Below are 13,565 nucleotides of genomic sequence, written 5' to 3'. Positions count from 1 at the left end.
CCTTCTCCGCCCGCATGGCCGGTGAGCCCCGCCTCCAGCCTGTTGGGCCACGCCCACTGCAGCAGGTTCCAAATACCTGCATTTGATGTATTTGTATCTTGTGCCTCTCCATGTACATCATGTATATTTGAACATAACATAAATATTTAATAATGGAACCTTTTACATGTGTAAATTTCACATCTTATATATTTATAGCTTGCACTTTCAGAAACAGTGAAATATTGTGGATTTAATGTTTATATGTTGTGTACTCACATAGTGCGAGGGACTATGCACACAAGCTTCTCACTCAGCTCCACACCTGAAGCAAACAACAATAAAAGTGATTGAGTAGGGCACGACTCTGTCCCTCTGAAGCTTGGTTGATGGTGAAATCCCCATGTCTTCTGCTCTCTGGAGTCTTTGTCTGAGATGTCTCTGTGTCATCCCTACACTGTCTGAGATGCTTTAAACTGTTGAGAGAGCTGAACTTCCCATAGTAAGCTAACAAACAATAGTGTGTGTGTGTCCTTGGTACACGGATGATTCAAAGTTCAGTTTGCTCAGCTTTTTAATGTGGCCTGGGCTCTTGCTTTATACAGTTAAAACAGCCAATGATATTTAAGAGTGTGTTAAAAGACATTTTATGTATTTAATAAGCTTTTTCTCTACCTGTTGGATTTCCTCTTTGACTCATTGTTTCATTATCTGTGCCCCAGAGGTCATCACTGTTGACCTATGTGTCATGCAGGTGCTTATATATTTGTTTCTTTTTCTTCAGATGTTCAAATGTACGTGTGTAACAGGGAGACTTATGGTTATTTCCCTGTACCATTACGTTCCCATAATTCCTTGCAAGATGACGCAGACAGCTTCCTCCACTCTGTGCTGGAAGTCATGGGTGAGTCAGACAGCTAAAGGTCAAATCTCGAATTGAAGTTTCTGTCTGCTACAGTTTAGTTGTGTGTGTGTGTGTGTGTGTGTGTGTGTGACTTTCTCTCTCAGTGCGTGGTCCTCCAATAGAGCCATCTGTGTATGTCTCAGTCCCTGAGAAGCAGCCTGATAAAATGGGCTTTGACGAGGTGAGTCCCTCAGCCACTGTTGCATTAAATCCTGCAGCCTTGCACATTGAGGAGCCCCAGAAACCCTGGCCAGCGCTCCCTTACACCAGCAGGAGAAAAGCAGAGAGTCAGCAGTGTTGGTTTTGCTGCTTGTGTTTGCATAAACGAACTGTGTGTGTGTATGTTTGTGTGTGTTTGTGTGTGTGTGTAGGTGTTCATGATTAACCTCCTAAGGAGGTCTGATCGTAGGGAAAGAATGTTGAGGACTCTGTGGGAGCAGGAGATTACTTGTAAGATTATAAATGCAGTGGATGGCAGGTATGTCTGTCTCTCTCCCTTTGTAAAACTGTTAATGACATATAGTTAACAGGGTTAACACGTATTACACACACACACACACACACACACACACACACACCCAATGTCTATCCCTAAAGAGACCAGACCTAACCTTGCATGGTTTCCTAGCTCACCCATGTGCTATTCCTGTACATACTGCATAAGTATCTGTAAAGCATGTTTCACATCCTTATAGGACTTTCTGCACACTCCTTACTCCTCTCACTCTCTCTCTTTCTCCCCCCACCAGGGCGCTGAATGCTAGTCAGGTCCAGGCATTGGGGATCAGTATGTTGCCGGGATACAGTGACCCCTACCATGGAAGGCCCCTGACTAAAGGAGAACTTGGCTGCTTTCTGTCCCACTACAACATCTGGACCGAGGTGTGTGTGTGTGTGTGTGTGTGTGTGTGTGTGTGTGTGTGAGGATATTTCACTGTTATGTGCAAGAGATGGCACTAATCTGATATCTTGTATCGTAATCAGGCTAATATCAGCAAAAATGCTGAATCGAATATCGGTGAAGACATTTTTAAGGAAACCGATCTGATACCATAACAAATCCAGCCTGAAAATAGCACAGCAGCTCTATTAGTTTAGTATTAGCAGGTCACATGATAACAGTTGGGCTAGTCTGAGCACAGTTTATAAACTTACTATACTATAAAGTTTCGGTGTAGCGTTTTCTTCCCATTAACAATTAAAAACTATAATGTTTAAATATCTATACACTCACTCATATGATTTCCATTGCTATAATTTGTTTTGATAACCCCGTTTGGGGAACAGGCTCTCTGCCTTCTAGTGAGCATTTAAATGAGACATTAAAAATGCTTCTAGTGTTTACTGGTATATCTGCAAAAAATGATTTGTTTAATGCATTATTTAAAAAAAACAAATGAGCATTTGAAGGGGAAAAAATGAATGTTTGTTTTAGTCTTGTCAACAGTTTTTTGGATTATTTTTATAATGAATTTTTAAAATATAATTTGTCATATCCATGCATGACTTTTTTAAAATAGCATTATAATACATCTCACACAAAACAATTCACCCTAACAACTAAACTACAGTGCCACAGTGGTTTTGAATGAAAACATATCAAATCAGTGTGGATATCGGTCGACATTCAATGCAAGGTATCAGTATCAGATCGGCACCAGAGAAACTGGTGTTGTGCCATTTCTAGTGTGCAGCTGTGCTGGGTGAGGACATTTCACTGGTGTGTACATGTGTGCTGTTTTTAGTGATGGGTGTGTGTGTGTGTGTGTTAGATAGTTGAGCGGGGTCTGCAGACGTCACTGGTGATAGAGGATGACCTGCGTTTTGAGGTTTTCTTTAAGAGGCGCTTGCAGAATCTGATGCTTGAGGTGAAGATGCAGGGACTGGACTGGGACCTCATGTGAGTCCTGGGAATACACACAGCACTAACCCCATCACACCTAGGAATACACAGCACTAACCCCATCACACCTAGGAATACACAGCACTGACCCCATCACACCTAGGAATATACACAGCACTAACCCCATCACACCTAGGAATATACACAGCACCAACCCCATCACACCTAGGAATACACAGCACTAACCCCATCACACCTAGGAATATACAGCACTAACCCCCAAAACACAGAGCACTGACACTATCACACCTAGGAATGCACAGCACTAACCCCCAAAACACACAGCACTAACTCCATCACACCTAGGAATACACAGCACTAACCCCCAAAACACAGAGCACTGACACCATCACACCTAGGAATACACAGCACTAACCCCATCACACCTAGGAATACACAGCACTAACCCCATCACACCTAGGAATACACAGCACTAACCCCCAAAACACAGAGCACTGACACCATCACACCTAGGAATGCACAGCACTAACCCCCAAAACACACAGTACTAACCCCATCACACCTAGGAATACACAGCAGTAACCCCCAAAACACAGAGCACTGACACCATCACACCTAGGAATACACACAGCACTAACCCCATCACACCTAGGAATACACAGCACTAACCCCCAAAACACAGAGCACTGACACCATCACACCTAGGAATACACACACCACTAACCCCCAAAACACAGAGCACTGACACCATCACACCTAGGAATACACACAGCACCAACCCCATCACACCTAGGAATACACACAGCACTGACCCCCATCACACCTAGCAACACACAGGTGCTGTAAATGCAGACAGCACTGACCTGCATCACACACAGACTTCCTCTCCCCAGCTTTCACCCTGCAGCTTTCCAGAACCTGAACACAACTCATATTTCTAAACACGCTCGCTTTCAAACCCCACCGCAGCTGCAGTCAGAGGTCAGATCTAAGCCACAGTTTGGTCCATGTGTCATAAAACATTCCCCAAAAGCACTAGTGTAATTGAGAATTATTCTCAATTACACTTACAAAGAGATAATACAGGAACTGAGCGAGTAAACTAAAAAAAAAAAAAGCCTCATTCTGTGATTTCTTTTTTACACACACACACACACACACACACACACACACACACACACACACAGTTATATTGGAAGGAAGAGAATGCAGGTGGACCATCCAGAAAAATCAGTGCCTAAAATTCACAACCTGGTGGAGGCCGACTACTCCTATTGGACACTCGGCTACATGATGTCGTTACAAGGCGCCAAGAAGCTGCTGAGGGTGGAGCCTCTGAGTAAGATGCTGCCCGTTGACGAGTTCCTGCCAGTGATGTACAACAAGCATCCAGTGTAAGATCTCTGAACTCTCTCACTCGCTCAGTTCTGTTCACTGTGGAGTTTAAGCTAGCTTTATTGAAAGGACTTTATTATCAAAGTTTATCTCAGGAAGATATTTACCTGTTTATCATCCAGGTATAAAAAAAGACAATCAATTTGTTAATTAGAGTTTAGTAAGGTTAAAAATTCTTATTATAAAGTTCTTATTCTTATAAAGTTATTTTTTAAATTTTATTTTAAATTTGCATCTGCTATACAATACAGCAAGCCCAAGTCAGCTTTGCTTAACAACTTTAAAAAAGTAAATGGATGCTTAATTAATCAATCAATTACTCTCCCTCTCCCTTTCTGTCTGTCTCTCTGTGTCTCTCTCTCTCTCTCTCTCTCTGCACAGGGAGGACTACATGTCTCACTTCGAGCCCAGGGACTTGCGTGCGTTCTCAGCTGAGCCTCTGCTTGTCTACCCGACACACTACACAGGTGATCTGGGCTACATCAGCGACACAGAAACATCCACAGTGTGGGACAATGAGACGGTGCACACGGACTGGGACCGGGCGCGCTCGCACAAGACCCGCGAGCAGGAGGAACTCAGCTCTGAGGCCCAGAACACAGATGTGCTGCAGTCACCCCTAGACAGCACAGCCAGGGACGAGCTTTGAGATGGGCGGGGACACCAGGGGGGTGGGGACACCAGGGGGCGGGGACAGCAGGGGGTGGGGACACTTGGGGGCGTGACCTAGCCAATTAGCAACTCTAGCTCAGTCTGGTTGCCTTGTTGGTTGGGGTTTTTTGGGGGATGTCTGTTTGTACTGGAACAGGAGAAGCATCTCTCTGCATGTTCGTCTTTTTTCATCAGGCTAAAAAGCAGCACAGCCTCCAGCAGAGAAGCATGCACACACCAAGAAAGTGGCTGTGCATGTAACCCTTTCAGCTTCACACTGAAGGTCTGACTGGCTAAATGCACACATGCTCACTAGCGATGTACTGGACTTCAGCGTTTAAATACTGAACCTTTATAGGAATGAACGGTGTGGACTGGAGAGAGATGAGTGGACCAGTGGGCAGTGTGGGGTTTGGACCCTAATCCACACTTAATTCAGTAAGCAGAACCCTTGTGAAAGAACACACAAACGTGAGCATTCTGGGTAGATGCAGGAACAGATGGTGTACGCCATGGCACCATCAAGTACATAAGTATTTCAGAAGTACTGAAATGAGATGGTGGTGGGAATATGGAGGGCCTTTTCACAGTGTTCTGACAAATACTGAATGTGTAATACTATGGAACCATGAAAATATCTGGTTATTACCACTGTTCATAGATGTATGTCTGTGTGTGGTGTTGAGGTTCCACACTGCCAGTGGTGTTCAAAGATGTCTTTGTGCTGAGGTTCTACAGTCGTCTGTGTGTGTGTGTGTGTGTGTGTGTGTATGTGTGTGTGTGTGTGGTGCTGAGGTTTCAATCTAAAAGCTTTTGCAGATATATTCTGCCATGCACACAGTTGTAAGATCAGTGGGTGTGGGTTACAGTTGTTGTGGGCGGGGTTCAGGAGTGGTCCAAAATACTTGACTGACAGCTCAGGCATGGTGAACTTGTAATGTATCTCATAGTTTTATTATATATATTTTAAATTGTTAATCTGGAAAAAGTAATCTGTTTCATTGTTCGGAATTTGGCCTTTGCCAATTTGCCTTATCTTACGGTGTATTTTCTGCACAAACCTGGGAGTTACCAATTATAATACAACACCAACATTAAAAACAAGGGAAATACTCCAGGAAAGATCTGCATTAAGTGCGAGTGAAAATGTCTTTGTTAGTAGGGTGAGTTTTTAATTGGAATCTTTTAACTTGGGTGTTGTTAAGAATTCCATTTAATTACATTTTAGCTTAATATATTAATTAGTTGTTCATCATATGCAGTGCCTCAGATGAAAAGTGATTTCAGAGAGTAAGATTTCAAGATGAGTACTGTTGTTACTTTTACTCCAGCTCATTTCCTTCTCTAACTGTAACAGTGTGGATGTTCTTGGCAGAAGATGTTGTTTTTCTCTGATCAGAGACCTGTTATATAGGTGTCTGAGGTTAGTGTTTCAGTAGAAGAAATCTAAACCCAGATCGGCTCGAAATGCCAGCTTCTAGCCTATGAATCTGTAAGGTAACCCTGCTTGCGAATGACTAATTTATTGCTTGTTCTGCCAAACCAAAAAGCAACAATGTCGTTGTAAATATGGAACAAATTGTAACTCATTATTGAATGATTGCCAGGTCGAGCCAGGTGTACTCCCTCTGCTGGTCAGTGTGTGAACTGCATGAGGCCACAGAGAGACGTCAGTGTTATCGTTTTTCTTTGCTTTCTTTCTTTTTTAATATTAGCCTTCTCTTAAGGTTGTGTTGAAGGGTAGAGTGCTAAAATACCTCTGCCTTTTGTTGATAGTCATGTCAATCACTCCTTTTTTTTGGTTGTAAAATTATATTTATCAAGATGTGCCTTTATGCTAAACAATAAAGAAAAAAGTGTTTCTTATGCCATGTTTCTTTCAAGTAAACAGTATTTTAGCAGTATTTTATTTGAGCAATTACAAAAATATATTATTTGTTTTTTTAGCATGTCAAACATTTACTCCATACTTCTTATGGCAACAAATTGCCTCTATAGGTGTGTATCTCTGTATATGTGTACACACATCATGACACAATGTTAAGTTTCCTCCAGTCAAGCATAGATTAGCCCTGATTACACATGTAATTCCATGTAATCAGACTTCCTCCACATCACTGATGGTCATAAAAATTATATTTGTGCACATGTCTCTCATTTCACAGAACCAAGGTGCTAATTAGTGAGCTAAAGTTAAACAGGCCACCTCACACAGTGTGTAAGAGGCCCAGAAGATGCTCCTCATAGATGTATGTGTGGGGTGAGAGTGAGAGTTAGTGGATCTATATTACTGTATATGTGGGGGGGTGAGAGTGTGAGTTAATGGATCTATATTACTGTATATGCACAAATCTTAATTGGTCTCTTAAAAAAAAGGCTGAGACCACAGACTGATCATGAGTGTGATTAGAAACCCACCTGGTGCTATGTGCTGTTTCATGTCACTAGTAGTTGTTAACATCGTGTTGGGATAAGGTCTGTAATTCGCCACTTATAAAAGGCACTTCTAAGACAGACACTCTAAGAAGGCCGGTGAGCAGAAGTAAAGGGTAGGTGTACATATCCACTACATGTGTCTGTGTGTTTGCTTTTATCCTTCCTTAATCCTCTATCACGCCTCCTCTCCTCTCTTTCACTATCACTCCCTCACTAGGGCTTAGATGTCTTTGCAGCCGAGCTTATAAGACCTTAAACATCACTCACCATTTAACAGTAAACATCACCTTTTAGAGAAAGGGAGAGATTTGAACAAGTAAACAAAAGAACAAAAACAACTGGTGTCTTGAATGAATAGGAATATCTGTCCTGTTGTTATCTTTATTGTGTCTACTAGACTTTATCTCTTCTAATGTCTGTGATATATTCTTAAAGCGGGGTTTCAAATCAGTGACCCATTCTGATTTTCTGAAGGATGTTTAAATAGTGCCTGAAGCCTGTCTCCCTGTGCCAGCCTTTGGCTCAGCAGTAAAGAGGATTACAATATCAGACACACACAGCTTTACTGCTCTGAGAGCCATGTCCAGCAGCCGTGAACGCACACACACACACACACACACACACACACGGGTGGGCCTCAGCTCTGTCGGGATTGTGAGCTGCCCTCGGAATCTCCGCTGGCAAAGACATTTCAGAGGTAGCGAGACACCAGAAGGCCTTCGCCAACAGCACAGAGGCAGAGGACTGAAGAAGTTTCTGAGTCCCCTCCTCCATCCCTTAAAAGTGGTCTTAGCGAAGCTTCGGAACTTCAAAACTTCACAAAAAGAAAAAGGTGAGAGCGAGAGAAAGAAACAGAAAGAGAGAGAAAGACTAAGTGAGTGAAAGAGAGAAGGGGAGGGAACTGCACCCATTAATGTTGGGGTTACTGTTCCTGCCCTGCTTGCCTTAAAGTCAGCTACTGTTAAGAACCACTTTAGTAGAGATGACGTGGATAGGATAGTAACATCATAACCTACTGATGGGCATACCACTATTTTTCTTAAAACTTTATTATTAAGATATGTTATTACTAAATAATAACAACTAATATTACATATGTTATTATTAAAGAACAAGCTAAAGCAACAACCCCCTTCCCTGCCGTTACTGCATAAAGGTCTGTAAAATATATACGAATCAATATACATGCAATATATATAATACTTAAAGTAAGTGGAAATAGCACATGCATGTCATACGGAAATCATAAGAGTTCCATGATGTATATGGTACTAGATGCTAAAAACATTTGCAAATACACAGTCAGTGTTTGAAAGAGGTGTATATATGAGAAGTGTTACTCTTGGAAAGGGACCATAATTATACACAAAATGATACATGTTTTGAATAACCAAATCCAGTCCTGATCATATATGATTTTCCAGATTGTGTGTGTGTAGGTTGTACATGTGGCTTCATAAGCTCACCCTGCTCTACAGCAGTCTGAACACGTGTAAAAACTGCAGCGCCTGATCACTGGAGAACCCCAAACTTCAATTCCACCAGCTGTCCACCCTGATGAAGCCTTGCGTGCTGAAGTGTGTTGGTTGCAAATGCAATTTGGCATTTCGCCTCTTGTTGTTTTTACTGGAGTCGCTGCTTGCATCAATCACCTTATTGGCTAATGAAGTTGTCAGTCATTTCTCTTGGTGTCTTTCCCCCAGCACGTGTCATGGTGGACCTGTTTGTGGGGAGGGTTCTGGTGAAGAACAACGCGGAGCTCGAGGAGCTGGACACGGAGCGCGAGGTGGTCCTGCGCCTGCAGAACCGCATCGTCCTGCTCCTCTTCGGCTCGGGGGCGTGCGACCACTGCCGTGACTTTGCGCCCGTGATGGCAGACTTCTATAAGCGTCTGACGGACGAGTTCTACGTGGAGCGCTCGGCGCAGCTTGTGCTGCTGTATATCTCACTGGATTCCTCTGAGGACCTGCAGGCCAAGTTCCTGAAGGAGCTTCCCAAGCGCTGCCTCTTTCTGCCCCACAAGGATCCCTACAGGAAGTATGAGTGCATTGCATCCAGAGATGACTGGTTAGGTCTTTAATTGTTGACATGGTTGTAGAACTTCTTTGTATATTTTAAACTTGTAATTGGCACCGCTGACACACTGAAACGGCAGGAAACAGGGCTACTGAAGCATTTCCTGAGCAGCAGGAAACAGGGCTGCTCAGTGTGTGTGTGTGTGTGTGTGTGTGTGTGTGTGTGTACGTGCATGTGTGTTTGTAATGTGTTAATTGTTTCAGGGAGCTGGAGGTGATGTTTAGGGTGGAGAAGCTGCCCACGGTGGTGGTACTGCGTCCAGACTGTTCCGTCCTCTCTTGGAACGCAGTGACGGAGATCTGCACAATCGGACCAGACTGCTACCGCAACTGGCAGGAAGGAGCGGAGCTCATTGACAGGAACTTCATGATGAACGAGGAATATGACGAGAGCAAAATGCGCAGCATCACAGACCCCATCCGCCGGCTCAAATACAAGGTGGATGGCAAAAAGAGAAAGAAAGAGGAGAAGGATGCAGAGGAAGATATTCATGAAAATGATGGAGGGGCAGGGACCTGGAGATGAGGATGAAGCTGAAATTCTTTCCTGTTCCCAAATCTTAAACATGGCAGTCAGCTACTATATTTGGAATCTTTTTTTTTTTCTTGATTAGATCTGTTGATTGATTCACTGACATTCTGCCTGAAAACATTCTGCAATATGTTATAATTTATCATTTTATCATTGATATGTTTTCAGTGGTTTGCAATTAACTATGAAGCTAATATGAAGTCATGGTTAGTGGCTATAGGGAAATACAACTGCAACTCAAAACTGCAAAAAGGAACATCAGTGTAAGAATAAAGCAGTATGTTTACCATCACAGACCAGCTCACTGAATAGTCAGTGTAATTAAGGAGTTTGTGTCCAATCACAGAAACAAACGCAGTCCATCAGCTCACTGAAGAGTCAGGGCACCGGCCGGCAGCACCAGAATGTGCCAAAGGGGTGTTAAAAGCAGTCACGTGACTGGTGTTTCCCTCATATAGGCAATGTATACGACGAATGTATTAATCCTTTTTGGTGTGGCCCAGTTATGACCTGAGATGACTCTGGATGTTGGGCCGTAATTAACACAAAGCGAGGAGGGCAGAGGCGCCATGATGTAAAGGTCTAAATTCCCCTGGCAGCCAGTGATGCCTGCGAAACGGTCCGGTTCTTTTCGGTGGCTGTTCGGTAAGGACGAAAGTCCACTCCGCAAGTGAACAATGACAGCCAGACAGTCACAAGAGACAAACTTTAGGTTACTTAAAAGCAGAATGAGCATAATCTGTCGACTGATCTTTAAACACACGTTTCAAAATTGGTCCTTCCAGCTCAACGAGACACAGAGGGATAAGCGTTGGTGGAGCGAGCTAAAACGTGAATGAAGAAAGGGAGTGACAGTGAAAGAAAGAAAACAAGGACGATGAGCCGTTGTTTCGACCGACTCTTGGAAAGGAATTTAAGATTAAGATCTGGTTGCCTTCGATTATTCCCATAACTGAATGCAGCTGATCTACTCCCTGGGGAGATTTAAAACAAACAAAACGCTGGTATATCCTCATAGGCCACAGGAGGGAGACAGAGATATACATACTATAAAAGATATACGTGAACATTGCTGCAACATTGAAAAGACAAAAACGCGGGAAACTCCTAACAGTCCACGAGACGTCTACCGAGATATACTATACAAGATGTTTCTTTTAACGAAAATATGCATATATTACATATATTACTTTCAATGTTATTGATTTCTATCATGAACTGCATTACGCAATGCCTGTGCACGTTTCCTATAGGACATCGCGTATACTTTGGCAAGAACTAAAAAGGAAGTAGAAAATGAAACTAGAAGTAAAGGAGTCCCGGTTTATCGGTGGATAAGCGGTGTTTTTTTTTAAATACGCAAAAATATCAAGGTACGTTACACTATGTAGTGTATTTGTGCTACTTAATGCTGCATTTCACTATAGCTAGAGTTTTTCTGTAAATATCACTGTCCCAAGTCTGAAAGATCATACCATGCTATGCGTTAGAATGCAGGTTATGTAATCTAACACAAGTTTATAATTGCTGTGTAATTTAACACAAAGTGGTAAAATTTTTTAAACTGTTTTACATCTTTGTATTTTTCAGTGTATACAGATTTAGTTTTCAGTTCGTTTTCTTTTAAATTATACTTTAGGCGTCAAACCATTTATATACAACAACCGTTTTCCTTGCGCCTCTGTATACAACTTCTCATAATCATTTTGGGAACAAAATCACACAAGTATTGAAAATAGTAGCGTTTGTAGAGATTTTCCATATATTTGTAAGTGTTCATTTCATTTCCGTTCGTTAAGCGATCATGCCGAACAACCTCAAGCGAACATTCTCTTATCAATGATATTAAAACCTTTGGCATAAGACATATTTAACAATAAGATTGTAATTTCCGCATTCCTACACTGGGCTGGAGGTTTACCATATCCAGAACGACATACAAAAATGCTTAAACTGTTGACAAAAAGTATGCCTTTCTAGCAACTCAGAATACGCAACCTTTCCCTGGACATAAATAACACTCAGTTCACACTTCTTGGATCGACAATCCTCCCTTTATTGATACAGTCAGAGGTAACTACTAGCTTGTGACATTCACTCACTTATATAAGTAAAAATGTAATGAATCTTGGATCTCTGACAATTTTTTAATGGAAAGTGGATTTTCAAATTGTAATACTTATGCACATTTGGGAGGAAAGAAGTTCATTTAACCAGCCTACATACTGGCCTTTCATTTTTAACATTTCTTTCCCAACTTTCCCCTCATAGTGAAGCAAAATGGCCACTATTCGAGTGCTGCTGCTGAATACTCTAAATGATCTGCTGGAAGAAGAATTCAAGAGCTTTAAATGGCAGCTGACCAACGGCGTGGCAAAGGGTTTTAGTTCCATAGCACGGAGTAAGCTGGAGAAAGCCAAGCACATGGACGTCGTGGACCTAATGGTGAACCAGTATGGTCTGTCAGATGCTGGGAAGATCGCTGTGAGAGTCCTTCAGAATATCAGTCAGAATAACCTCGCTGAGAAGCTTAAGAAGCAGCTTGCAGAAGGTAACAGAATATTCTGCATATGACAGTCTCCAGTGACGTACCTGTGGAGAGTTTAGTATTTTCCCTGTTTTATCATGCCTGTTTCCGCACAGCCGCCAAACCGCCAATCCCTATTTGAGCTAAATTACAGCAGGGGATCTCCAAAACTACAGGCAGTCGTGTTGCAGATCTGGGTGGGATAGACTTTGTTCTGTGGGTTTATCATCTGAAATGAACCCTCCATTAGTCAAGGATGCTCTGGAATGTCTAGGAAGCCGACGTACCACAGGATTGGAACCATGAACATAGGTAGCCTCCAGGACCAGAATTTCCCTGCTATAACATTCTTTCTAATTCTGATAACCAGTGACTTGAATCATGTGCATTTCAAAAAGTCAAATCAAGTTTTTACTTATCACATAAAAGAAACATCACACTGTACATTCATTGCAGTGAAAGGTTTAGCTGAAAGATCCTAACTTCACAATGCATAAAGAGTTGTGCATACGGTAACGGAGAGGTTCAAGCAGGATGCGGGGATATGGTCGCAATTGGTGGTGCTTCCATACCAGACCATGATGTTCCCTGTCAATAAGCTCTCCATGGTGCTGTGAGAAACGTTTGTGAGAATTCAAGCTCCGCAGAGCAGGGGAATCAACCCTTTCTCTTTCTTTCTCCCTCCTTTACTCAGTACAAGCCGAGACAGCAGATGGTGTTGGTGCCTCATCAAACTCAGCTCTGGCTCCCACAGCTCCTGGGTTTGCACAGAGCATCACAGCTGATACGAGCAGCAAGGTCATGGCCCCTGTGATTACTGGGGTGACATTCAGTGGCCCAGTGAATTTTAGCTTTAAGTGAGGTCAAATCCTCTGTCTGCTTAGAAAATAAAACATTTTTGCATTATTTAACGTGTGATTTTTAATTTTTTTAATTTAAGACAATGAATAGCAATATATTTGTAACAAATTCTGGGTATGCTGTCTATTATATAACCCTTGTCAATGTCATTTTCTAGTCTATTTCTTTAGATTAAAATCAACTTCTAGTGTTTTTATACACACACACACACACACACACACACACACACACAAACACACACACACACACACACACACACACACACACACACACACACACACAGACACACTCTCAGTATAGTATATAGTATATGGGCTTGGTATGACTGGAATAGTACTTTG

At 42.3% G+C, this 13,565-nt stretch overlaps 3 protein-coding genes across 4 annotated transcripts in view; all 3 read left to right on the top strand.

Annotated features, from left to right (window-relative positions):
* colgalt1b (collagen beta(1-O)galactosyltransferase 1b) overlaps positions 1–4,796 on the top strand; it is an 11,485-nt gene extending 6,689 nt beyond the window's left edge. The window contains exons 5-12 of the mRNA XM_027018860.2: positions 1–21; positions 764–883; positions 988–1,064; positions 1,255–1,361; positions 1,633–1,765; positions 2,656–2,783; positions 3,935–4,141; positions 4,524–4,796. The exon at positions 1–21 is cut by the window's left edge and continues 184 nt beyond it. Coding sequence (XP_026874661.2) covers positions 1–21; positions 764–883; positions 988–1,064; positions 1,255–1,361; positions 1,633–1,765; positions 2,656–2,783; positions 3,935–4,141; positions 4,524–4,791 — 1,061 coding nt within the window. The 3' untranslated portion in view covers positions 4,792–4,796. The remainder of the gene's footprint in view (positions 22–763; positions 884–987; positions 1,065–1,254; positions 1,362–1,632; positions 1,766–2,655; positions 2,784–3,934; positions 4,142–4,523) is intronic.
* A 4,144-nt stretch (positions 4,797–8,940) lies between these two features.
* Positions 8,941–10,115, top strand: nxnl1 (nucleoredoxin like 1). Its single transcript, XM_027018874.2, has 2 exons — positions 8,941–9,266; positions 9,509–10,115. The coding sequence occupies exons 1-2, from the start codon at positions 8,941–8,943 to the stop codon at positions 9,828–9,830; spliced, it is 648 nt and encodes a 215-aa protein (XP_026874675.1). The 3' UTR covers positions 9,831–10,115.
* An 810-nt stretch (positions 10,116–10,925) lies between these two features.
* Positions 10,926–13,269, top strand: si:ch211-114l13.9 (uncharacterized protein LOC796649 homolog). Of its 2 annotated transcripts, XM_035535188.1 has the most exons (4): positions 10,926–11,209; positions 11,817–11,909; positions 12,108–12,387; positions 13,058–13,269. In XM_035535188.1, exons 3-4 carry the CDS (start codon positions 12,117–12,119, stop codon positions 13,222–13,224), a joined length of 438 nt encoding a protein of 145 aa, XP_035391081.1. In that variant the 5' UTR covers positions 10,926–11,209; positions 11,817–11,909; positions 12,108–12,116; the 3' UTR covers positions 13,225–13,269. The 2 variants fall into 2 exon arrangements, with proteins under 2 accessions (XP_035391081.1, XP_035391080.1); XM_035535187.1 differs by lacking the exon at positions 11,817–11,909 and having other exon boundaries at positions 10,927–11,209.
* Positions 13,270–13,565: the final 296 nt, after the last annotated feature.

Source organism: Electrophorus electricus, chromosome 16 (assembly GCF_013358815.1).
Source record: "Electrophorus electricus isolate fEleEle1 chromosome 16, fEleEle1.pri, whole genome shotgun sequence".
NCBI lineage: Eukaryota > Metazoa > Chordata > Actinopteri > Gymnotiformes > Gymnotidae > Electrophorus > Electrophorus electricus.
The sequence above is the reverse complement of the archived record's forward strand: the minus strand, read 5'-3'. Positions and strand labels throughout refer to the sequence as shown.

What these genes read in the sequence shown, in the direction of transcription:
- si:ch211-114l13.9 (XM_035535188.1), top strand. Translation starts at nt 12,117, where the DNA reads ATGGCCACTATTCGAGTGCTGCTGCTGAATACTCTAAATGATCTGCTG. An exon ending in TAAGAAGCAGCTTGCAGAAG is followed by an intron (nt 12,388 to 13,057) that starts GTAACAGAATAT and finishes TCCTTTACTCAG; the next exon opens with TACAAGCCGAGACAGCAGAT.
- nxnl1 (XM_027018874.2), top strand. Translation starts at nt 8,941, where the DNA reads ATGGTGGACCTGTTTGTGGGGAGGGTTCTGGTGAAGAACAACGCGGAG. An exon ending in CACAAGGATCCCTACAGGAA is followed by an intron (nt 9,267 to 9,508) that starts GTATGAGTGCAT and finishes TAATTGTTTCAG; the next exon opens with GGAGCTGGAGGTGATGTTTA.